At 43.4% G+C, this 26,831-nt stretch overlaps 1 protein-coding gene across 13 annotated transcripts in view; it reads right to left on the bottom strand.

Annotated features, from left to right (window-relative positions):
• The window catches only part of ZFAT (zinc finger and AT-hook domain containing), a 296,047-nt gene that overhangs the window by 26,875 nt on the left and 242,341 nt on the right, over positions 1 to 26,831 (bottom strand). For 12 of the 13 annotated variants that reach the window (XM_045561493.1, XM_045561492.1, XM_045561495.1 and 9 more), the window contains 4 exons: positions 22,672 to 22,810; positions 11,975 to 12,093; positions 4,511 to 4,637; positions 1,612 to 1,742 (listed from right to left, as the gene is read on the bottom strand). In XM_045561493.1, coding sequence (XP_045417449.1) covers positions 1,612 to 1,742; positions 4,511 to 4,637; positions 11,975 to 12,093; positions 22,672 to 22,810 — 516 coding nt within the window. Of the gene's footprint in view, positions 1 to 1,611; positions 1,743 to 2,878; positions 3,186 to 4,510; positions 4,638 to 11,974; positions 12,094 to 22,671; positions 22,811 to 26,831 lie in introns of those variants that run through there. The other variant, XR_006737368.1, reaches the window with a different exon arrangement.

Raw genomic sequence — 26,831 nt, 5'->3', positions numbered from 1 at the left:
ACCTAGTAAATACCAAGAAAAGTTAAAAGGTATTTAGCCTGGAAGTGTTTTAGTCTGTTCTCAGCCAATGCAGAAGACCAGGTCACCACATACTGAAACATCGATTGCCTAACATTCTGTCAAAGACAGAGAAAACACACCATGGAGGAGGGTTCTTAGGATATGAAACCCAAACATTCATCTAGACATGCTAAGTCTAGTCTATTGATCAAGAAATTGAGAGTTAAACTAGAATGTACTAATTCCCCCAGAGAATTACTTGGCCTGGATTTCATACTTTGCATTGTGTCCCAGCATTGGGGTGGAAACAACATTGGGGTGTCCCCTCCTGACTTATCAGATCAACAGGGACACATTACTCAGGGGTCCCTACATGACAGCCTCTTTAAGAAATATCTTCATCTATTAGTGCCAAGAAAAGCTTACTCCTTTCTAAGTTAGCTGTTTAATGCTTCCTTCTTGTTTTCTGTTATAAAATTCAGTAACAAATTTAGTCAAATTCAGATAACTCTAGTCACACACACTTCTTCCAGGTCTCTCCTCAAAATATCAGAGAGATCTTCCCAACAGCCCTTTATAAAATAGCCCCCTAACCCACACTCCTTGGCACCCCTCTCACTCCCTTTTCCTTATTTTACTTTTCTCCACAGCACTTGTTCAGCATTTGAGATCCTTTAGATAGTACTAGTTTGTGTGGGTTTTACCTTTTCCCCACTAGCAAGTAACCACAGTAATGGCAGACGCTGGTTCTCTCCGGGAGCCCTGGCCACTGGAACACTGCCTGACAACAGTGGGCACTCAGTACACTTTGCGAATGAACCAATACGATTTCCCCCAGAGAGTTTCTGGGCCCGAATTTCATGCTTTGCTGGAAAAGACTGGCCAACTGTGTAAAACTCTATGGTCTCCATTTCAACTTTCTCCATGAACTTGAAGTTTGATTTTAAATTAAACATTTTCCCAGTTCTGATGCGTGTACTGTTTTTGCTTTCTCTTTTTTAAGTATTTGTGAAAGCCAGCTTAAATCTTTTGTAAAATGAAGCCAAAGATGGCAGACAGAGAGACAGGCATAAACAGATACAAAGGCTGATCTAATTATCAAACATGCTGTATTTTAACAGATGGTAAAGTCTCCACTGAGGATAGAAGAGGAAACGAGCCAAACGGTGCAACTATTAATTAAGCAGGGTAACCTTTATTCCACAACTGAGCATTCTCCCCCCATCAGTGCAGCATCCCGTGCTGACGTGGGTGGGCGTGACTACCATTAAGGAGGGCGTCCCACCGGGAGACCCTCCTGGCTTCTCTGGCCACTCCCACACATCTCACCATCCACTTGCTGGTGGGGCCTCGGGCACCAGGGGCTACCTTTTGCCATGGATGTGTCTAAATTGTCCACACCATGCTCCCTGTCACTCCGGAATTCTTTGAAAGGAGACGAATGATTTCCAGAATTTTTTTGAAATATGCTATACCTCTCCCCCAAGAGACCTGACCAACTTCATTCCAAATTCCACCTTGGGTGAGTTAGAGACACATGGGGGCAGGAGAAAACGAGGTGTGGGGCACATGAGGGACGAGCACCTACGGGGTGGGGGTGGGGGCGCTCACCTGTTTGACCAGAGTCACTGTCCCTGGTGCCATGGCAACCACCGAAGCAAGGGCAGTGGCGTCGTGGGTCTCGGTGCCCAGCTCTATGATCTGCTGCAGGATGTTTACGGCTGTGGGGTCAAATCGGTCACCTGATGAGGAAGAAGCAAACCAGACACCATTCAGGCCACTGGCACTGAAGGATAGAGAATGCAAAACTGGCCCCTCCATTCTCACGGGTGATGCCTTCCCCAGAGGACACGCAGGTCCTCTGTGATCACTCATTTTGACAACAGAGATAATCTGTGTGGTACTTTATAGCTAACAAAGCATTTTCTATAAGAACATCTCAAAACCCCAAGCAGCACTGTGAGGAGATGACACTGTGATATTACCCCCATTTCATACATCTGTCACTTGGGGCATTGGGTCAATTATATCACAAAGCCAGAACTTAAGCCCACATGTTCTGAATCCTAGCTTGAAGGCACAAAGACAGCCCCTCCAAGTGGAACTTCCATAGAGCACCAGTGACATGTTCAACTGCAGAGTCAGTCTCCCTTGGGCATGTGGGCCGTGGTCAGCAAAAGTGTGCCAAGAAAATTCCACAAGTTATGGGCAAAATGTAAGAGGGTGTCTCAATTATCCAACCAGCGGGCTTTAGAATTCCAAACCAATTTAAGCTCTGAGTTCTATTTTAATCATCTCAAAAGCCTGGAATCCATGTCACCAGGGCAGCTATTTAGTGTGCCCCGCCTGCTCTCACCATCTGCCTGGCCATCTGCAACCCTCCAGAACACCCCCTGACCCTGATCATTAATTTACTAAAAGGGAAATTACTGCTTGATCTCCACACTAGCACAACATTATGAAGTCTCTGCCAACGTGTGCATCCTCATGGGCAGCTTTTTGTGGGCTACATTCCAATGTAGGTCAATCGATAAGAGATCAGAGAAGGGGGATTCAACATGTTCCACGTGGAGGGTGGGGTGCAGCGTGTGAGTGTGGAGGTACCTGTGTACATTCACAATGCATTCCCCAGCATATATACCTCAGGGGAGATGATGCACATGTGTCCTGTGGCCAACCACTCCAAACATCCAAGCACTAAAATGTTTACCTGCACATCTCACTGAGGCAAGGTTCTAATTCCTCATCCATTTACTGCCTCAGCAACCATTTATCAAGCCCTGTCAGCTGGGAACTGCTGTTCGCAGTGGGAATACCGACAAAGACCTCACACTCCCCCTTCTGCTTCCCGTGCCTGCAGGCTCCTGAGCAGACTCACAAGCAGATCATTACAGCACCCGGTAGGTCCTGCGTCAGGAGGACAATTTGGGGAACAGTGCAGAACAGTTAGGTGGGTTCTCAGTGGGTGACATACGATCCAAGTACTGAAGATGAGAATGAGTTGGGCAGAAAACATGCTGTGAGGGGCAAGGGACCAGGCCACATCCTAGGGAGCACTGGAGCGTATGCTCATGCTGAGCACCGCAGCATCTGACCAAAGGCGGCTCAGCCCAGGGTGGGGTGGTGAGAGACCGAGACGGGGCAGCGCGGGCAGTCAGGACAGCAGGTGGGCCTGGCTTGTAGAGCTGCAAGGAAAGACATCGAAGAGCCTTTAGAAGGAGTGACAGGGAGTGTGTGTGTGTGTGTGTGTGTGTGTGTGTGTGTGTGTGTGTGTGTACGTATGTGTGTACATGCACATGTGCACATGTGTGCTTGTGAGGGAATAAAGACAGACAGGCTGCATTTTGCAGGTCTTTCTTGAGTAATCACTGACATCACTGAACATTGAGGGAAACGCAGGTTCTGACGGGGCCTCAGTGCTGGAAGCCACATTTAACAGCCTGGCCCTCAACTCTCCCGTCTGCACAAGTGTAGACACTGCCTCCCCAATTCCCTTCCAGCAGAGCAGGCAGTGAACACAGCCCTGCCAATTAATCTTCCCTAAATTGAAGGGCCCACAGAGTTTTCTGTGCAGTCTTCTCACAATCTGGGATTGAGGGACTTAGGAACTGGGCAAAATGGTGCTTTCCTAACTCTTCGATTTCCCACCCCATTTCACCTCGCCTGGTGCTCCCTTCTGGTCCCACTGGCTTGGCCTCTGCCCCTAATACATGCAGGGCTGTGGTGTGTAACATTAACTTGTGTTCTGTGCATTTTAAAAAGAGTATAAAGAAAAACTGTTTTCTAAGCATAATGCTCCAATTGCCACTAGGCTGGCAGAATGGTTTATTTGGTTTTTAAATTGATCTAACATTTGAAAATCATAACATTTGATGTAAAAATCCTGATTGGGCCTTTTGAGAAGAACCAGGGGAGTGAGCAATCCTGGGCCCGCAGGTCTGCGAGGTGACTCCCCCACTGCACCATAGTCTTGGCCACTCTCCACGTCCCACTGAGCCTAGGCCACCCACTGCCACTGCCCACCCGGCCCCTATGGGCCCTGGAATAAGCCCCCTTGAGTAGGTGACCACGAGGAAGCATGGAACAGGACAATACCCTGGCAAAATGTCAGGAGACCTAGATCCCAGCACTAGCCCCAACTCCCAAAAGCGGGTGACCCTCTGCCACCCATTAACAATGAAAAGTGGCCTGACTTTGTGTATCTGTGAAGTAAGAAGACTAGGAGCTGCTTCTCTCACGAGGTTGTTCTGAGAATTAAATATGTTAAGATTTGGGAAAATCTTGCAACCCTGTTATAAAGCCCCGCTTCTGCTCTAATTCTAGAACGTGTCTAATTTCTAGAACATCTCTGGTGCCTGACAATGGGATGCTTCCACAGTCTGAATGCTGGCTCAGGGACTTTAAAGTAGATCGACCCCATGGACATCGTTCATTTGCAAATGCATTCATTCAGCATGTCTAGTGGAGACCAGTTCTGAGGTGTCAAAGGAAGCCAGCGCATGCCCCTCACCACTTTCGGAGGTGTATCTCAGGTCCTGGAGCGCGGCCACTGCTGCCTGCGTCCCCTGAACGTCTTCTTCAGCCTCTGCGATGTGGAGATACTGGGTGGAGGGCTCCTCAGGAGCTTCTGTTGCTGTCTAAATAAAAACATAATACCTAAGTGACCTGTCATCCCCGAGAAACCAGTTGCTCCAATAAATATAATTCCCAAAGAGAAAACCTCTCTTTACAAGTACCATGCCTTTCTAAAACCAGCTTTGGTGGAAAGCTCCTTGGCACACATTCTTGTGGTGGGGAACAGAGCATGCTGTTCGTAATTAGAATTTGAAGAGCTCAGCTCCCAACACTGCATCTACTCTGCCCCTTACATGGGGGCCTGGGGCCACGTGGCCAGCAGAGGGAGGGGCACAGCACCTGGGCAGCTAATGGTGGAAAGGAGAGGACGGGTGATTCCATTACGGGGGGGGGGAGGAAGCACAGGTCCTGCCACGCAGTGGGAACTCAGTAAATCTTGGCTAGTCATGCCATTCTTATTTTTATATGAAGGTATGAGAAACAAAACTGACTACAAGAAATATATTTGTGTAAAATCAAGATTTGTGAGAGTAGGAGGAGTAAAAGTGACAATCAGAGGTACCTTGTAGCTCAAGGAGAGAAAAGGTGTAACAGATTTTCACAGAACTAGACATTAATAACATTCTCTTTCTGGAAAGGAAGGGAAGTGCAAGCAAAACTATCACGCAGGACGCATGAATGTCACCAATCAAGAAGAACAGAAAAGAGGACTTGAGACAAAATTTATAGGAGCCAAGTTATGCTCTATAAGCACTTATCAGTAATGACACAGAGGTTCAGAATAGCATATAATTATTCTTTTACAGCCAACTGGCCGAGTTCATTTAGGTGTTTCCAGCCTGACATATAGTATAGATACCCAATAAATATTTGATGAATCCATAAATGAACAAAAAAAAGAATATTTTCTTTTAAGTACTATTATCTGACATATTAGCCAACACTGGATCGAAACAATGCCTTAGCCTATGAAAGGACAGGATGCACACTAAACGGTTTCTCCTCATTCTGGGAAAATTCTGCACAATAATCACTGTCAGGAAGGATGGTGCTCTTTGCAAGGCATTCCTGGGAGTCAGGTGGCAGCACACACTGCTGAATTAGGCAGCTAGTCATTGCTGGGTGACCACCCCAGGCCCAGCTCGCCGCCTGCTCTGTTATCTCACTATGGCATCAAGTACATGGCTTCGTGTCAACTATTTTTGGTGCGTTCACAGCTGTTTAAGGTGCTGGAATCTGCTGGAAGTGAGGCCTCTGGGAGAAAGGGACGTTATTGCATGCATTTATAAAAGCACCAGCTAACCAAGTTTTACATCAGGAATTGACATTCCAACATCTATTTTTGTTAATAAAGAGTAAATTCTTGCAGTATGAACTTGAAACACCAGGTTATTGTTTTAGCGTAGATGAAGATGCGAACTTGATGGTGCCACCATTGTCAGCAATAATCACGGCAGCTGCCATTTTCTCAGGGCTTACTGGAGGCTAGACACAGACGTTAGCATCTTACACATGGCTTCTCTCAATCCTTTCAACCTCTCAAGTACTACCAGCCTCCTGCATGGAAAAGAACACCCACCGAGGCCACAGGGCTTAAACCATGGCTCCAGGGCAACCAGTTTATAGGTGACAGAGACAGGATTCAAAGTAAAATCTATCAGACTCCAAAACTCCTACTTCAAAAAAATATATATATATAAAAAATTTCAAACACATAAAAGCAGCGAGTAAGTATAATAAACCTCCATGTACCCATCACCCAATTTTAACAATTATTAACTCATGGCCAGTCTTTCCTCTCCTAGGCACCCACACACTCCATGCCCTGCTCTTGGATTATTTCGAAGCAAATCCAGAAATCATCGTTTCCTCTATAAATATTTCAGAATCTCTAAAAAATAAAACTCTTCCAAAACATAACTACAATGCCACTGTTACACTCAAAAATTTAACGAGTCCTCAATATCATCAAGCATCTAGGCAATGTTCCAATTTTTCCAATTATCTAATTTTCAAGTTTGTTCAAATCACATCTAAATAAGGGTCACACATTAGAACCAATACATCTTTTAAGACCTAAAATCGCTATGCTCTTCCTCCATTTCTGGCATTTCCCCCCCTTGAAGTTTAATTGTTGAAGAAGGCAGGCTGTTTGCCTTATAGAGCTTTCAATAACCTGAATTTTGCTGATTGCATCACGATGAAATCAATAACATAATTTTTCATGTGTTAGCTGAAATACTTCTGAAGGAAAAACTTCCCCTCATCAAATGTTTGGTTATGCTTAGTTTTTTTTTTCTTTTAAAGGTAGAATAATTGCTTGATTCTTGGCCTTAATTTACCAGTTTTCAAAATAAAGAGTTGATTCTCTAGCATCCTACAAAGGTGACTGAATTGTTTTTTACCGAATATCAGTATAAGCTCATGGAATTAAACACATTTTATGTGTTCTACTGTAGTTAATAAACACTAACAACAGCCTCAGAATTATAATGTCATCCCTACGACCAACAGAATAACTGAAAACAGTGCAGTTTTTAAAGTTCTTTTTGCCCTTAGGTTATATCCCATTAGGGGGGTGCGATCAAATAACTGCTTTGAAGCCTCTTGAAATAGTTCCTCTCTGTACAGTTATACCACCAATTTGATAAACAGTTAGGATCATTTATTTCATTTTACTCTCAAAATGTTTAAGACTTGCTTTTTTAAAAAGTTAATTTTGTTTTTATTATTATATAAAACATTTTCATGGTATCAGAGTCAAATCTACACCACAGGGTATGTTAAGTTTAACCTCCCACTGCCCTCATCCATTCCATCTTGTTCTCTGCCTCCCTTCCCTACATACAATGTCTACACTTCTTATTTTTTATAACTTACACAAGAACTGCAAAGACAGTGCAAGAGACTTCCTACAGACCCTTCACCCTTCAACATCTTAACATAATCATGGCAAAATCATCAAAACTAAGGAATTAACACTGGCACAACTCTATCAACTAAACCACAGGATTTATCCAGATTCCTCCATTTTTTTCATTAGTGTCCTTTTTCAGGTCCAGGACTCCATCCTGCATCCCACAGACCACTTAGTCCTCATGCCTCACAGCCTCCTCCCACCCGTGACAGTTCCTCAGTCCTTCCTTGTCTTTCATCACCTTGACATGTTTGAGAAGTATGGGCCAGTCTTTCACCACACGCATCATTTGGATTTGTCTGGTGGGTTTGCATAATCAGACTGGGGTTGAGGATTTTTGTGAAGAATACCTCGAGGTGAAATGCCCTTCTCATCATATCGTATCAGGTGATACATGATGTCAGCATGTTTGATCACTGATGACGCCAGCCTTGATCACTTGGTTAAAGGTTCCTACTTTTCCCTTTGTAAGTAATAAATACTTGGAGATATTCTGAGTTTATGCAAATATCCTGTTTCTCCTTAAACATTTTCCTACTGTTAATAATTTCAGCATTCATCAATGGATCTCGCCTGCTGCAGTTGTTCCTGTGCTATTCTACTGGTGGTTTTCTATGTCTCTCATTCCTTCCAGTTATTAATCAGAATTCATTTGGGGGGAAGAGTATTTCCTTCTTATTTATTTATTCAATCATTTATTTACATCAGCATGGACTCATGGGCATTGATTTTGATACTCAAGTTCTTGTAGCTTCAGTCACTGGGAGCCCTTTCAGGCTGTCTCCTCTGTTTTTTTGATGTATGTGTTCCCATCTTTATCGATTGATTGACTGAGCATGTCATTACTTTCTAGTACCACAAGATGTTCCAGGATCATCTTGTATCTGTTCTTCTTCATCCTTGGAATCAACCACTTTTTCAAAAGACCCTGGTTCCTTTTATTGGAGAATGTTATTAGAAACCAAGATGTGGGCACTGCTACCAGGGTGTCACTGCTTCTAGCCCTCTAAAACAAAAAGCTAGGAAATTTGTGTATGTATACCAACCATCTATAGCATGTGGGTTCTTTTTAGTGTGAGTTCAATAGTTAAACGTATGACTATCATAGTTAAACGTATGATTCATAGCTAAAGGGTTCATGCTAGCTGTGCCCCTACCATTTATTTATAACTTCTTTCTCCAACAATGAGAAACCTGGCTCCCATTATCTATGATATATTTGCTTATTTGTTCAGTCATAATCCACACACGAAGTGGGTTCAGAATTACTAACCCACACTGGTATGAGAAACACAATAATTAACTAGCTCACAGCACTTGTCTATAGTTATTTTTTCTTTGGCCTAAGAGTATCCAGTCAACTATCCTCCAAAGTTACTAAATTCAGCTCCTTTTTTCCCCACTCCCTTCAGTATGATTATGTCATTCATTTGTAACAGATTCATTTGCCATGTATGCTCTTTTTTCAAGTTTTGTTTATCTTTCAACTTTTTCTAAAAATACAAACATGATACACATGCACACACTGTTCTTCACCTCACTTTTTTCACTTAACAGTACACCCTGGAGACCAGGCGAACTACAAGGGACATCCTTTCTTCCCTCCCACAGCTGCACGGTTCTGTACTGCATAGCTGTATGTAAGGCATCCATCCAGCCTCTTGTTGATGGACACTACGTTGTTTCCAGCCACATACTACTATCCATAGCACTGCAATGAATACCTTGTGCAAACACCTTTTCTCACTTTATCCAGTGTAACTTTGAAATTGTTTCCTAACAGTGGGATTGTTTAGTTAATGGATAAAGAATTGCATATGTAATTTTCCTACATATTGTTATTCCCTTCACAGGGTCAGACCATTTTACATTCCCAGCAGCAACGTATGACAGCAGATTTCCTTCCCTGTAGTCTCTCCAGCAGAGATGGCACCAAACTTTTGGATTACTGCCAATCTAATAGGTGAGAAAGTCTACCCCAGTCTAATTTTAATTATCATTTTTTTTATTATGTGTGAGGCTGATCATGTATGCAGATATCTGAGGTTATTTACATTTCTTTTTCTCTGAACCTTTCTAATCTCTTGCCTATTTTTCTATTGGGTTGTTGATCTTCCTCTTCGCTATTTTTACAGGCCTTCTATAGAATAAAGATACTAATTTCTCTTCTATGATATGACAAAAATATTTTTATCATTTATTTTTTTGCTTATTTATGAGTTCTTTTCCATCAGACTTTAAAAATATTTTCATGTAGTCAATATTTTTCAATCTTTTCCCTTATCAAATCTGGATTTCGAATTATAGTTAGGAAAGTTCTCCACGCTCTCAGTTTATAGATGAATTCACTCTTCTTTTAGCATTTGTAAAATATTTCTGTTTTTATATTTAAATCTCTGATCCTTTTTAAATTTGTCTTATATAAGTTATGAAAAACAGATCCGATTTTATCTTTTCCCATATGGCTATTTGGTTATCCTACATTTATTAAAAAGCCGACCATTCTCCTACCAACTTCAGATACCATCTTTACCATATAATAAATTTCCATATATCACTGGGTCTATTCTAAATTTTCTACTCTGTTTCGTTAGACCATCTATTCATGCACAAATAATATACAGTCTTAGTTACGGAGATTTCATATCATGTTATAGCATCTGGTAGGATTCTCCTCACACTGATGTTTTTTGCAAGGTTTTCCTAGCTATTTATTCATAAATGAACTTCAGAAATCAACTTGATTAGCTCCAGAAAAAAATCTAATGGTATTTTTATTTTGATATTACATTGATAAATTATTATATAAATGACCTTCAGGAATATTAACATCTTTATGACGTTAAATATTCCCATCTATGCGCTCAACTCTAAATTTATGTCTGTTTCAGGAGAGTTTTATAGTTTCCACATTTACATTTGGACACTTCTTGTTAGGTTTACCTTGATTTATCTGGGTTTTGTTTCCTATAATAAATAGGGTGTTTGCTTCCATTCTAACTTATTTTATATATGTATATATATGTGTGTACATACAGATATAGAGATATTTATTTTATATATATATATACACATATATCTGTGTACATATGCTGCTGATTGGTGTATGTTGACCTTTTGTCTGCTGCTTATTGTCTGTATTAGTTTTTCATTCATTCTTTGGGATTTCCTAAAAATATTAATATAATCCTATCATATCCAATTAGAGATGCTTTTATGTCTTCCCTTCCAGTTCTATGTCTGTGTTTGCTCTGCCTTGTCTAACCACACTAGCTGATGCCCCCAATACAATGCTAAAGCGTAGCAGAGCTACGGGGCATCCTTGTCTTGTTTCTGACTTCAGTGGAAACCATCTAGTGTTTCCCAATGAAGTAAGATGCTAATGTTTGGGGCTGAGTCATGTATATTTTTTTCGTCTTAGGGATGTAGCCATCAAATTCTGTTATTGACTGTTTTTAAGCAGTGAATACTGAATTTTGTCAAACATCTTTCCTGCATCTGTGATGATGATCATTTCATTTTTCTCTCTAGTTCTATTATTGTGATAGACTATATTAAAACATTAACTCCTACTGAACCCACTCTTCCTTTGCATTCCAGAATAATCCTCACATCGTAATAATGTATTTTTTTTTTCAGGTGTTATGGATTCTGTTTAAAAGCCTTTACTCTTAACCACTGGACGCTTTGTAAAGTCCTTACATCAGCTGGGTGTGATTTTGATCCCAGGGAACACTGAACACTGGCAATGTCTGGAGATGTTTTTGGTCAGGTCTGGTGTGGGGGATGGAGGGGGAATGATGCTACTGGTAACTAGTGGGAAGAGGCCAGAAATGCAGCTACACTTCTTATAAGGCACAGGACAGCACTCCACACCAAAGAACTATCCAGACCAAAACGTCGATAGCTCTGAGTCTGAGAAATCCTGCCTCAGGTAGCTGCAATTAGTCCATGGGAGTGGCACCAGTATTTGAAAAGAGAGATGGTTACTGGCTCTTATACTACAGATGTGTCTTCAGCCAGATGACTACTAGTCCCAACTCCTAAGGAAAAAACAAAGAAGGCAGGTGGCAGCACAAGCCTCCCACAGACGGAGAGTGGGGCCTAGAATGAAGAAAGGGAGCCCTCCCAACTCCCTTGGTAAGGATGGCAATACACTCCTTGCCTTCCACTCTCCTTTCAGGTACAACAGCTGAAACTCCAAATTTGTAAATAACAGAAGTAAAAATGCCAATGAGGTCAATACAAACCTTCACAAAAGAGTCTAAATTCAACTCAGAATAAGAATTCACATGCATGGCCCAGATCTCACCTGCTTATACCCCTCGGACACGAGATTTAATTTGAAAAGGTTTCAGAAGTTTCCCAACCAGAAAATCCAATGCTCTAAGGAATGGCTGTCTGTGCCCAGTACTTGGGCTTGCCTGGTTTGTCATTTGTGTTTAGAAATGTCAAGATCAATATCACACTTTAAAAAGTTACCTCCCACTTGGGGTCTCCATCAATTTCCACCACCTTCAAGCCATGTTTGTTCTTCAAGTGCCTGTTGAACTCCCATTTGGTGCCATATACAAAACTGCAAACAGGGCACTTCAAGCCACCTGAAAGCAAAGACAGAGGTAAGAAGAAGTGTGCAGAGCACATAAAAATGCAACGGTTCCTCCTATCTAAATGCCTCAAATGCAAGAAGTGTATTATTTTGTCTCCAGCACTTACATTCAATCCAAGCTTACCTTAGTACTAGAACACAATAGCAATGCAGTGTGTATGTTTTCCAGGGCAGAGATTTTAAAAATTAATGTACTTTTTTCATTTATTGAATGAGCATTTGCAGAGAACCTATCATGTGCTTGACAGTTTAAATGACAGAGAGAACCAGGATGAATAACATAATTTCTGACCATGTGGATAAGTGGCTTAAATTGTTCTTTCATTTTTTTCATCTGTAAATAAAACATAATTTAGAAAATAAAAATGGCAATGGCTGCTTTTCTCAATCTTTTTTGTCCCAAAACACTAAGAGCAGGAGCCAGATTCTCAGTCTCCTTCACATCAGAAGCTAAGTCATTCATATATACTCCCACATAAATTTCCCAGTAAAGAATAAATTAAAAAGCTGGTCACATCCTGAAATGTCACTATTTATTGAACTGATTAAATTTTGCACATGTTCTGGGAAGTGTTTGGATGCTTTAATTAAGAGAATATAAAACTCTAGGTTTCTAGGTTAAAAAAAAAAAACACCAAAATTGGAGAGTCACACAAAAGACTATCTTTTTACAATTATATCAGAAGCAGCAACTAAATTGGAGCCTGGAGAAGTCTCTCTAAACAGATTGTGCCTTCAGAAGCAAAGTCCAGGCTCAGAAGGCTCACTGTGGTCCTGGTGTCAGGCCTCCGGGCCACTGGCCCAGGCCAGGCCAACTGCTGGCACTATCAGGCCTCCCTACTGAGCTGGGCCTGGGCAGTGACGGCCCTCACAAAGTCCCCATGACTTCAGCTGTCTGGAACTTTGAGGCTAACCGATTCCAGCAGATCACTCCTGAGTCAAGAGGTCCCTGCCCCATGTCCTCTCCTGCCACGTACCCACTTCTGCCCTGCTTTCTCTCTCTGACCCCATGGCTTCTCCTGCCCACACCAGTCCTCCCACTGCATCCTAGATACTCAGAACTCCTGGGCAACAAAATCCCCAGCATTGGCCTCATCAGAGAGAGCTTGCTCCTTCCTCTGCCTCTCGAGCAGAGGCTGCTCAGGCTCACAAGCCCCAAGCGAGGAGGAGGCCAGGGCAGGGCAGAGCAGGGCAGGGCAGCGGTGCCCCCTCCCCTGCAGAGGAGGAGCATCTCCTGGTTTGCCCCTCCTGCCCACAGTGCCACACCCATCAGGAACTTTGGCACCTGCCCTCTCCACCCCAGGGTCAAGTGACTTTAATGCACCACCTCACAGTTACCCAAGAACCTTACTTATCACTCCACCACCTGTGTGAAATTTCATTCCCATGATTATTTAGCATCATGCATGGGACTAAATCCAAACATCCCACCCTAATGACTGCTGGCCCTCTTGCTCTTTCTCACTTGAGCTACTGTTATTCTTTGACTTCGGAAGCTTCTCCTGTTTGCATCCTCTCCCATTTTCTCCCAACTTGCCCCTTGCCCTTCTAACTCTGCTTCCCTCTCTGAAGAGGGGAGGAAGGGAGGGAGGAAGGGAGGAAGGGAGGAAGGGAGGAAGGGAGGGATGAAGGGAGGGAGGGAAGAAGGCAGGCAGGCAGGCAGGCAGGCTGGCCCACTGCACTGCCTAGGTACCGCCCCGTCTTCCTCCTTCCTTCACAGCTGGGATTCTGTGGAGTCTCCACTTCCAAGACCTCACCAGACAGTAGTGTCATCAGCTACTCCTGAGTGGGCAACGGGCAGGCGGAGGAGGGCCTGTTTCCACTAACCATCCTCTTGTATCTTTTAAGTTTTATTCCATGGGAGAGAGAGTGCCCTATTCAAAAAAATTGCTGAAATTAAGATTAGAAATCTAAACCAGAAAAATATTATAAGGTCATCACTTCTTTGCCTCTGTTCATTACTTAGGCCAGTGGTTCTCGACTGGGGGTGATCTGTCAGGCAATGACTGGAGAAGCTTTCAGTTGTCACAGTGAGGGGGTGCTCCTGGCATCTGGTGTGTAGAGCCCAGAGATACCACTGAACACCCTGCAATGCAAAAGACAGCCGCACAATGCAGGGTGATCTGGCCTGACTGTCAGCAGCACCGATGCTGAGAAGCCCCGCCTGACGCCATGGCACACCCACTTCCTGTGTCCCACCCTTTCCTGGCACTCACATGTCAGTATCAACTGACTTCCGCATTGGTTAATCCAGCAAACACTTGTTACTCTTCATCTTACTTACTAGTACCACCACCACCACCACTGGCAACATCATACATCTTCCACTGACTGGACAGTTATCAGGTGTCAGACACCTCACACATTAAGTCTCGCTTTCCTCACAAATATCCTGAAAACAGAGGCATGCTTGCCTTGTGTAATACAGAGGCTGGATGGTAAAGTAAACTTTGCGAGGTTGTAAAACTAAGAACTGAACCTAACTCCAGGGTTCACACCCTTAACCCCCGGCTGTGCTGCTGCCCAGTGTGATGTCTATGGGTTATAAGGCAACGGTGACTACAGCCACCAGCCAAAATGCATTTTTTCTGGGCTTCAGTGACATCACTCATTTCTGGTTCTGCTACCAGCATTTCTCTGACAAACTCCTGTGCAGGCTCCTCATCCTCTGTTTGGAGTCCTAAAGCCCTCAGTCCCTTCTGTATCCCTGACATGCATATCCAGTGATGTCCAAAAGTATCCCATTTCTCCAATACACATGTGAACAAGTGACCAAGATGCTTATACTTAGGCAGCACAAGAGCTGAGCCAACCACTGAGTGTATCTCAGGCTGCCGTATTTATGCACTGCTCATGCGGCATGGAGAAAGAAACAGAGGAATTCTGTACTGACATCAAGGTTGTCTGGACAAATTATAGAAGGACCATGCCAATCTCACGGGGCTCTACCATGCAATTTAATCATCTCCAGATGCAGTCGTGGGGTGCTCAACCTCCTAAATCAATCCTATATCAGCGGAATCTCAACAGAGCATTTCCTTGTCTATCAGCTGAGGTGGTGGGCGATTCTCCAGCCATTAGCGCAAACAGTAGCCCACACGCACCCCCAGCACCTCCCACTCACTGCTTTAGGGTCCCTGCCCCAGGAGCGTGTGAGAGTGCACAGCAGGCCTGATGGGGACAGAGGACAGAGGCAGGTGGCTCCTGCCATCAGCAAAAAGGCTGGCAACAGATACCAAACTCTCATGTTTCAGAATATTTTACAGAAAAGGCGGCTTGCATGGATGTTTACTTTCTGAATCTCAAAAACACTGCACCTTCTGTTAGGCAAAACCAAATGGGCTTGTTCTTTCTTGCCCAGAGGATACTTAAACTTAGTTTTTAACCTCCTTTTTTATCACTTATTATTATAATCACCTAAAATGGTGTCTTTTCTTATGATAACCTTTTAAAAACCTCCAAGGTGTGAAGACTTCTACTTTTTTTGGCTAAACTGACGATGCTTCTCCTATAAAGACTTAATATGCGACCGTGAACAAAACCAAACTACATTTTAGGCTTCAAAATGAAATTAAAGATTCCTTCTGGGGTTCTCTTTAATGAAAACTAATTTAGAGAAGAAAACATTCTTATATTATGTTTAAATTAAACTTAATATGATAATGCCCCCACGTTAATTAAAACTTCAACCTTTGCCACAGTGACTTTAATTAAAGAACAAATGAAAATATGTAATCTAGACCGAATGTGTAACTATGCCAGTTAATTGACATCAGAGCTGAGAAAAATTAATTTCTATTGCAATTCATTAAGTTCTTAGGCAATGCACACAGTAAAGGTCAGTGGGAGACTTGTGCATTTGCTTGCAGCGTTGACATTAAGTGCACACTATAAAAGCTACAAGCCCTCAGATCACAGTTTCCTCAAGTGGGCTGATTAACCAGGCAAAAATATAAAATTTCAGGAGCAATTTTAAAAATCGACCACGATATCCTTTGCTCTTTTTGGAATGCAATATATTCTAGGGAGTTTTAGGTAAAATATTTGTGCTCCTTTGTGGTGCTTGACATTATTGAAAATTCAATTTCATTTTCAATAACATAACTCCCAGGGCAGCGTGGAACGCTGGGTGGGGAGTGAGAGGAGATGAGTCTGGCATGTGCTCACACGAACCAAGACTTCTTAAACTCCTGGGCCTTAGTGGTCTCTTCTACTAAGGTAAAAATGCTAAAGCTCATAACCTTTGAAAAGGCACTGCATGCAGCAGGCAGAATAATGGCCCCCCAAAGATAGCCACATCCTAATCCCCAGAACACGTGACTATGTTACCGTACATGGCAAAAGGCACTTCACAGATGTGGTTCAGCTAAGAATCCTAAGGTGAGGAGATTATTCTGGATTGTCTGAGTGGGTTGAATGTAATCACAGGCCGTTATAAGAGGAAGGCAGAATGCCACAGTGATGCACTGTGAGAAAGACTACTGGCCACTGCTGGCTCGGGTGATGGAGGAAGGGGCTGGAAGCCGAGGCACGTGGGCAGCCTCGAGAAGCTGGAAAAAGCGAAAAAGTGGATCCTCCCCTGGAGTCTGCACAAGGAATACAGGCTCCTTAGCACCTTGACTTTAACTTGGTGAGATTTACTTTGGACCTTCAGAACTAAGATAATAAATTTGTGTTGTTTTAAGGCACTGCCAAGTTTGTGGTGATTTGTTTCAGCTGCCATCGGAAACTAACACAGGAATTAAAGGATAACTAAAACAAAATAAGGTTAATTATCAAAGGAAAATGGATACAGAGTAATTTTACTTTGTATAATTAACAAGTGAAATATGGAATAGGACTTTGTTGACATTCTCATTTCCTGTTGTCTTTTTTTTTTTATTTTTTCTACAGATGAAGTCTCACTATATTGCCCAGGCTGATCTTGAATTTCTGGCCTCAAGTGATCCTCCCAACTCAGCCTCCCAACGTGCTGGGATTACAGCCATGAGTCACTGTGCCCAGCCTCCTGTTGTCTCTTAACTCAGTGCCTGTCCCAGGGCCCAGACAGAGCCCCAGCCCAGAACTAGGCAATGCTTAGGGATAGTAAGCATTATAATCAAGTGAAAATCATATGCAAGCACTGGGGTAGAGGGTTCCTGGTGACACGGTATGCAGTTTAGACCCTATCTGGCAATGGGACCGAGGGATACCTGAATCTTGTCTCACATGCGATCACCCTTCCCACAGGATTCTCGAGAAAAAGAGCATAAGAGAAAATACAGTGGAGGAAACACAGTACATTTCATTATTAGCCAGGCTGATGTCCTGAACCCCAATTACAAACACTCAGTAAACAGTAAGTGAGCTCTTCCCATCCCCCCATGTTTCCCAACATCTTGGGATCTGAGACCCTCTGGATAACCACAAGGAAGGGCTGGCAGGAGAGACAGGTTCCAGAGTCAGCCTTGGGTCAGATTAGCAACTAACCTTGGGGACAAAGAAATAAGAGAAAGTAAACAGCACCTCATTCATGTATGTGACCTTTGAGCACATTACTATATGGCCACCAGCAAACGTGACCCCATCAGTATTCCTAGAGTAGGACTATGCCTCTGCTTCTTCCCCTTTAATTGGTGCAAATTCCTACAAATGTTAGGGGACATCAGATGTGTGAGTGGCAAGGCACCAGACACTGAATCAGGAGACTGGGTTTGGCTTAGCCACTTGCTTGCTGTGACCTGGGGTCAGTCACTTGCCCTCCCTTTGTTTCTTAATTTTACAACAGGAATGATGATGTCAACCTCATAGAGCCACTGTGGGAGAGAAATTAACATATAAAATAACAATCAATAACACAGCATTACATTACTCCATCACTCCCTGCAAACATCTACCAGTAATTTATTGAATCTGGGTCCTAATAACAACAACTTGTTTAAATTTTGTTTTTTCTTTATTTTAGAGACCGGGTCTTGCTCTGTCTCCCAGGCTAGCATGCAGTGGCTGCAGCCTTGAATTCCTGGCTTCAAGTGATCTTCCCATCTCAGCCTCTCAAAGTGCTGGGATTACAGGCCTGAGCCACTGTGCCCAGCTTCAAAACAATTTTAAAATAAAAATGTCCAAAAATCAAACACATGACTTTTGGGTTACTGACAGCTTCTGGATTTTATGCTTCGCTACTTTCCCTAAATCTGGCATGAAAAACTAAGATATGAAGATACATCCAAGGTACATATGCATATATATTGATATTCTTCTAATACAGCACTTCAAAATAACAAAGATTTCAGCAGATGCCCCAAATGAAGCCTTCTCCCCGATAATACTCCTCTCATAGCTTCTCTTGTCTCAATGACCCACCCTTACTTCAATGACTCTTTAAAATCGGGGGCCACAGAGAAGGCGGCTCAGCCTTTGGGAGAAGCAGCTCTCTTCTTGTAAGCTCCCTGGGTACAGCTGAAAGGGATGCGTTCTTTCTGCTAGAGGCCAGAACATGGAGCCTTGGTAGGAGCTGTCTAGCCCTCATCCCCAGCCTGGGCAGTAAGTACCATAAATGCCACCACATGACTGCCTTGCCTGACATCAAATCCCAGTGCCCAGCACGGCACACAGTAGGAGCTCAAGAGGCACGTGCTGCAAGAAGAAATATATAGATAAACATAACAGTACATCTGAGCTATTTCTAAAGCACTTCCTACACGTTGGCACTGTCTGGGAATCTTAGAGAATAACACATTATCTTTGCAACTATTCCTAATGCAGGTGTCACCCCTGCTCTTTGGAGGTGTGTAAACAGGTTTCAGAGAGGTTAAGCGCCTAGTCCAAGGGCCACAGTGATCAGAGATCCTGGCCCCAGGTCCATCTGACTCCCACGCATGTGTTTGTGCTGATAACCTAAGAGACTTGAGGAAGGGCTTGAAGGCTACTGAACAATGACCAGCCTGTTAAGTCCCATCTTCATCCAGCTACTTGCTGTAGAAGTGCACAAAGGATTTGTAAAGCTTAGTGCTGAAGCATCTGACGCCTCTCACAGCCTGTGATTTACGGAACCGTTCTTGAGCGAGCTTAATCAGGCATATTTTAAGGGGAGGGAAGGGGCAGGCCCACTGAAGCAATACGAGTATGTCTTCCTTAAAGAGCATGAAATGTGCGTTTGTGTGGGAGAATGCCTCGATCCATATTAATGAACAAGAGATGGCTAAGAGGAATCTGCCTTCAAAGATCAGATGTATAAAAAATATAAGCTGGGAGTAAAATATTTGCATAGTGCTCAGTACAAGCCTGATTACTAAAAGGTACCAGAGTTCTGAGGGGTTGGTGCATCGAGAAGGCCCAGCTGACAGGGGCCTGGCAACGTCACCCTGTGCCCTCAGGAGCAGAGATGGGCTGGAGTCAGCTTACACAAGCTCATACGCCAAATGTGCACACCTCTCCCCAACTCCACATCCAACGACATCATGTTGGGAGCCTAAAATTGGCCATGGTGGAAGAATTTACACCACAGAAGTTGGCAGATGCTATAAATCAGGTTTCCCCTTTCTCCAGCCCACCACTGGTGGGTGCCCAAGCAGTCACCATTACCAGCAAGCTTCTAGCATCCATGGAAAACCACCCAAACTCCGTGGAAAATACCATGGGATCATCCCCCAGAAACCCACACAGAACAGAACTGTCTGGCCTGGGGAGTCTCAGCTCCTTTTTCGCCTTTTCCCCGTCTCCTCTGCAGCACTGTAAGCTGACACCCTCCCCAGAATCTCTGTGGTGCCACAGCCAGGAGAATCTTCTCCAGCAGTAGATGGCTTTGCACATGTCACAGTGAGACACTGTCTAAACACAGTTGGTGGACAAGGAGTCCCTGTACTTGGCTTCAGGAGACTGTAACATCATTTTGAGAAAACTACATTTTATTCATGGCCCTTTACTATGTTATTATTTTAAAACATCTTTCTCTACATCAAAACAAGAAATTATAAAGTTTCATGAAGTTATCTTTGGAGGAGTAGAAGAAGAAAATAAAACCAAGTAGGGACGGAGAGAATTATCTGAAATTAATCTAAAGAAAATGGAAAATTCCAGCACTACCAAACAATGCCGCATTTCCAAACACAGTATTTTAATCCAGTTTCACATTCTCCTTCCCTCTTGCAGACATAAGAACAGTGTGAACTTTGTGCTTCTGAGATTTCTAAACTGTGTTCGTACTTAACCAGCTATCTGATTTCAGAAACTGTTCTCTTGCCAAAGCACAATAGCACTGTGTTTCTTTAAGAGCCAAGAAACATGTAGTTGTCTCCTTCTTTAACATGTGTCTTGAAGGGGAGGAGGGCTTAAACACACATACATATGCATATACATATACATGCACATATACACATGTACATACGCATATACATACATATATGTATGCAGGCAAAGTCAGCCCTCTGTATCCATCAGCTCATTATATCCATAGATTCAAGCAATTGCAGATTGAAAATATTCAAAAAATAACAATGACAATAAAAAATAATACAAATTTAAAAAACATAGCATAACAACTATTCGCCTAGAATTTACATTGTATTAGTTATTATAAGTAATCTAGGGATGATTTAAAGTATACAAGAGGATGTGTGTAGTTTGTAGGCAAATAGTACACCAATATTTTAATTTCAGGGATGTAAGCATCCTCAGGTTTTGGTATCTGCGGGATCCTGGATCTAATGCCCCATAGACCTCGAGGGACGACTGTGTGTGTGTGTGCCCGCGCATCTGAAAGAAGGTCAAAAACACTCCTGCAAAAATCAAATATAAAACCCAGACCTTGTCAGGGGATGCCAACTGATTACAGAGAGTCTTAAAAAGTTAACTGAAACTTAGGGCATGAAACAGTTCAACCTCAGCACATTTTTTTGCAAGGCAATGACGAAAGTTTGGAAGCACAGGACAATGATAGCATCATCCATCAGATCCTCATGCCTGTTCCAACAGCCACAGTAAATGTCTATTTCCTGCCAATCCAACCCAAGAGTGTGAAGGATGTGCAAACGAATCTCTAGCCTACAACTCCAGTTATTTACTTGGACTCTAAGCTAATCCATTCTCCCCTCTGTAATTCTGGGACATAGGGGTTGTAAAAAATAATGCAATGGCTCCAGAAGCCTTAGATATCCTAAGGGGAAAATAAATAAATAAATATATATATATATATATAAATAAAAGAAAGGAATGAAGATGTATTGCATGCATACATTCTCTCGTCATCCATGATGATGGCTGTCATCAACCCCATCCTGCAGGTGAATGGCCTGCAGGGGAGAGGTGAGATAATTTGCCCAGGATGGCACGGTTAAAGAAGAATGAAGATTCGCACCAGGGCCCTCCCCACTACCCCATCCTGCTCCCCAGCTCCGTAAAACTGCCATTAAGAAAACAAAAGGCACATGCTCACCATTACCCCAGATGGATGGATTTAAAATTATCCTGAGTTTTCTGTGCTGCTCATCTATTTCTGTGCATCAGCCCTGTCGCTGAAAGTGCTGAAGGATATAGTCAATTCATTTGTTTTACATTAAGATGCATTTCATGGCTATTATAGCAAGCAGAGCTTCACGTTGGATCAAAAACTCTGAGCACCCCCAGCTGCAGCAGCTGACAATCTCACATCGCTGTTTACTGGGGGCAGATTTCTAAAACTGTCTTCAGCTTCAAATAGTCACAGGGCTTAGGAAAGAGTAGCAACTAACACACTGCATGCCACAATCATTTTTTAGTTGAATTATCAAGGAGCGGATATAAATACAACCACATTTCTCTGTATGGTAACAGCACAGGAGCTAAGCCCTCTCAAGAGGGAATATGTGATTATTTATTGAAAAAAGCAAAAAAAAAAAAAAAAAAAGAAAAGAAAAAACCCAAAACCCAAACTTTTAATGATACTACAGGTTTTCATCAATTCTCATTAGTTTAAAGGTTCTACAATGTTTTTTCTTTTCAGGATGAATAAGCAATCTGAGTATTCAATAGATATTTTTAGACAATCCAAAAAAGTTCACGTATAGTTATGCTTGCAATAGCATTAGTTATAACTGCAAGAGAAGAAAAATCTAGAAACTCCATAGTGTTCAATAACAGAATTGTTAAAGTACTTCCATTCATTGTTGCTTTATAAAAAGCCTTAGAAATTATAATTAGGAAGACAGTATATCAAAGGAAAACAAAATGGTCCTGTTAATCAATGTTAAGCAAAGAAAGAAAACCCTGCACTTTCATCTATGCAAACTTTATGCATGGACGAAAAACAGCAGGCACTGCAGATAAGTGAACCTTGTTGGGAGGGTAGTAGAATTTGTGAGTAAATTTTTACTTCTGTCACTTTAGATTTCTGTTAACAGTTGTTATAATCTGAACCAGGCAGTAAGAAATGCTGCTAAGTAACAATGAGGACGACGATGAGGACGACGATGATAACAACGATGAAGAGGAGGAACTAATAAAACCAAAAGGTTCTCACGTTAGAACTGAACTGCAGGATGGCAGCAGCCCTCTCGGTGGGGACTTGGGCTGGAAGGAAATGGGCATGCTGCCGGCATGCCAGCACCTGGCCTACCTTGCTGAATGAGCACTTCTGCCGCTAGCTCCCCGGTGCCAGCGTTGGCGTACTCCTCGTCAGGGTGCTTCCTGTTGTAGTGCCGCTTCAGAGAGCCAGATATGTTGCAGGAGTAAGGGCAGTGGGCACAGCGGAAAGGCTGCAGGGATGAGGAGGAGGGGTTAGAAAGGTGTGAGCCCCCAGTGTCTGCCTTCCCTGCTTCCCCACCTGCTGAGCACCTGGCGCCCCTCGAGACTGCGATGAACGGGCCCCATCACCTGCGGTATGTTCTAGGGAAAACCACTGGGGCAGGAACGCTGAGTCCTGCCTCTGCAGTGATCAACCAAATGACCAGGACAAGGTGTCCTCAGAGTAGGAGCTGTCTCTGCTAAATGAATTTGTTTTTATTGTTTGATTTCTTTTCTTCTTTCACTCACCCCAGAATGTACAGCTCTTGTTCAAGAAGAAAACAAAAACAGAACAGCAATATAGTCATCTATTACTCTTTTTTAAGTGAATGCCATTAAAGGTAGCTCCCATTACAATTAATTCCCTGATACGGTCACACGCTACATAACGACATTTTGTTTGACAACGATCCGAATGTACGACAGTGATTAGAGCGACAGGCTGTCCATGCAGCCCAGGTGTGTAGGAGGCTATAGGTTATACCACCTGGGTTTGTGTAAGCACACTCTATGATGTTTGCACAATGACAAAATCACCTAACAACGCGTTTCTCAGGACACATCCCCATCGTTAAGAGACACATGACTGTATTTGCTCTTTAGCTAAGTGACTTCCTCCACAGTATTTACCTGTGTACACAAGAGTCAGACATTAGGGAAGTCCACCTGGGAAAATCTATTTCCCATCCCCACTGCACTTTCAGGATAAGGCCACAAATGGGTCACGCAGCCTCATCTGTCCTCCTGCTTCAAGGGCCCCATAAAAAGCAGGAAGCGGAAAGGAGCACCTGCTCGGGCCTCCTGGGGAGCACAGCGAGACCTGGCCACTGGCTGGGCGACGGATGTGCGTCCCGATCACCGTCATAGCTGGACTGGTGCTCCAGGTCAGGAAGCTATTAGAGCGCCCTCCTAGACCACATGCCCTGCGATTCTGACAGTGCCCCAGGGGCATTCGAGGCCTGTTTGGCAACCCAGCAGCCTCCTAGCCCAGCAGGAGCAGGTGGTCATGGAACAGCCCACAACAGCAGCAATGCTCTGGAAGCGGGGAGGAGATCCAGATGCAACAAATCCAACCACACTTCTGGCCCCGACCAACGACGGAACCTCAGACGGGTCATGAAAATTCCCTTAGCAGTGATCTATTCATCAGGAAGAAAGGATAACATACCTACCTCGCAAGGTTGTTGCAAGAATTAAATGACAGCATGTAATTGATACCTAAGATGCCGTAGAAAACATCTCTTATTGTTTTTAGCAGCAATTTTGCCACAACTCCTGCTGTGTGTCTGGGAGCCGATAAACTACTGCGTCTATTAAGACTTCAAACACTACCTGGATTCCTCAACTGCCAATTCCTCAATCCTTTCACCACTGTCGCCCAGAAGAGCTAAACCAGTGACAGCGATGTCTGAATGTGAAGTGTACCAGTCACGGGAAAATGCCCTCTCATCCTGGAAGCTTTAATCAGTTCCTCTTTCAATGGTTTCTTCCTTTCAAGTCTACAAATGTTCTGAAGTCTTCAGAGACAGAGAGAGACAGAGAGAGGAGGAGGGAGGAAGGAATGAAAAGGAAAAGGAAAACCTTCCACCTTGCCCCCTGCCTTTGGTCACTTTTTTCGTAGGCCCCTTGTCCACCCGCAGCCCTGAAGAGCAGTTTCTGCCCATGTCCTTCACACTGTCACTGCACTTCTTCAGGCCTCTGAGATCTCCCTGCAAATGACTCCTGGAGGTCTCCCTTCTCAGACTTCTCAGACCCCACCATCTCCTTTGGCTTCCTGTCCCTTCCCATGGTGACATCTGTGACATTGTCACATTGCCATCACCAGGTTTTCCTCCTGCCATGGCTCGACTTTTTGGGTTTATTTACTAGATCTGCTTCCCAGGCCTGCTGTTAAAATGCTGGCTCTCTCCAAGGTGCTGTCCTTGGGCCTGTTTTGTTCTTCCATCCTGGTTCCAATGATCATTTTTGCATTGATGGTTGCTGGGTCTCTATGTCCAATTGTGACCTCTCTCCTGAGTCACAAACAGGAATTTTCAACTGCCTTCCAGGTATCCCTGCAGGGATGCTCTGTAGGCACCTCAAATAAACACATGCAATTTCAGGCTCACATCTTTCTGCAATATCAGCTGGGCCTCAAACACAGATGCCCAACAGTCATCCTCAGCTTTTCGTCCTCTCTTACTGTTCAGCTGATTACTGCATCTTGTCCAGTCTTCCTGGGAAACCTCTCCAGATGCCCCAGTCCTTGATGTCTACTATCTCTCCATTGCAGAGAATGTGCCATCCCAGCCAAAAAAAAGGGAATGCTGTTACTCGCAGGAGGGCCATTGTTGGAGAGAAAGTCACAGGGCAGTTAATCCGGTTAGCCAACCTGCTTTGAAACGATACCCAGGGACTTCGCCCTACATCAAGGCCATGCTTTGGTTACAGGAAGCTTTGTGCTATGCTGTATGTTCTACATTCCTACATTCAGTCCTTCACATAAGAGAATCCTTGTGGTTTGGTCCCCAAGGGTTTATTAAACAAAAGGGCCTAGAACAAAGGCAGAATTAGTCAGGCTTTCTCATCTACTGAGCAGAGAACAAAAGGTCTAAAATTCCAATATATGATTATTGCACGTTAAACTAAAAGGTAAACCATTTCCAAGTGCTTTCATCTCTAAATAAGCAAATATCATGATGATACTATTTTTGGAATGTTAGCATTTACACAGAAATCAAAAAAAAAAAGCGGAAAATGCTATACTGCCAGCACTGGGCAGTCCGTGGGCAAAGAGGCAAGAGGAGAAGGGGTGATGAAAATAAGAAACAGTCCTGTAGACCCAGCTTCAGACTCGAAAGCCAAGTGTATCCAAGAGCAAAGCAGATAAATCGCCACCTGAGTTTCAACTCCTCTTCTTCCCTATGCCCACTCCATGGCAGAATTGCCAATGATGGGGAAAAAAATGCCAAAATGTGAACATATAGGCAAAAAATGTACAGGTGAGCCCAAATAAGAACTCAATCCCTGAGCTACCGATTTCTATCAAAACCTTAAAGATGGAAGGGACACTTGACTCAGAAGATTCTCCCCTCCATAGAAGACTTCCTTGCAGTCTGACCACAGTCCACTGAGCCTTTGCTTTGATGTCAGAAGGTCAAGACTTGCCCCAGCAGTCTTTTCACTGGGGAACAGTGTGGGGGGTTAGAAAGATAAATTCCTTCTTTCTTTCATCAGTTTTGCTTCTACTTCTTAGGCCCATTAGAACCTTTACATAACATCAGTTACCCCCATCTCCTACTTGGGACCTTCTCTCCTGAACTGGGGTAACTGAGCCACATCGGGGCCCTTCAGGCCAAACAAGTTCTGACCTGGGGAACACTGCCATAGGCCAGCAGAGAATTCCACCGGGGCTGTCGCAGAGGCAGATACAGGCCAAGGGGAGAGTGAATGGCATCCCTAAGCCATTGTTAGACATGAGTCTGACTCCATTATTGATACTGCAAGTCCTGAGATTTCATTGATGAAGCATACATTTACTGACCTCTTACTATGAGTCAGGCATTGTCCTCCGACTCTGGGGACACAATGACAAAAACAAGGCAAATTTGTGATTTGCTAAAACTTAAATATCAACTCTGAAGATTAAAGGCTATCTGGGCAAACTAAATCACAAAACCTGGTTTCTAAGTCAGACACTCGCAAAGAGCAGATGACACTAGATCTCAAAAGGGAAGATATTTATTCAGAGCTTTCAGGACAGAATCTGGCCAAGAGGTAGGAGGAAGATATAAACAGGCTATATCATCATAGCTCATCTGGAACAAAACATCAAAGTTCTTATTTTAGTCCAGAAAGAAAGTGAATCAAAAAACAAGAGCGGGAGCTCACTGTCACAGCTATTATTCAATGTTGCACTAGAGTTCTTAACCAAAGTAGTAAGATCTAACATCACATGTATTACGATTTTACCTAATTTTTACTAATAGCTACCATATGCCAGATAGTTCTAAG

Source organism: Lemur catta, chromosome 9, assembly GCF_020740605.2.
Source record: "Lemur catta isolate mLemCat1 chromosome 9, mLemCat1.pri, whole genome shotgun sequence".
NCBI lineage: Eukaryota > Metazoa > Chordata > Mammalia > Primates > Lemuridae > Lemur > Lemur catta.
Note: the sequence above shows the minus strand (reverse complement) of the source record. Positions and strands in the feature narration are given on the sequence as shown.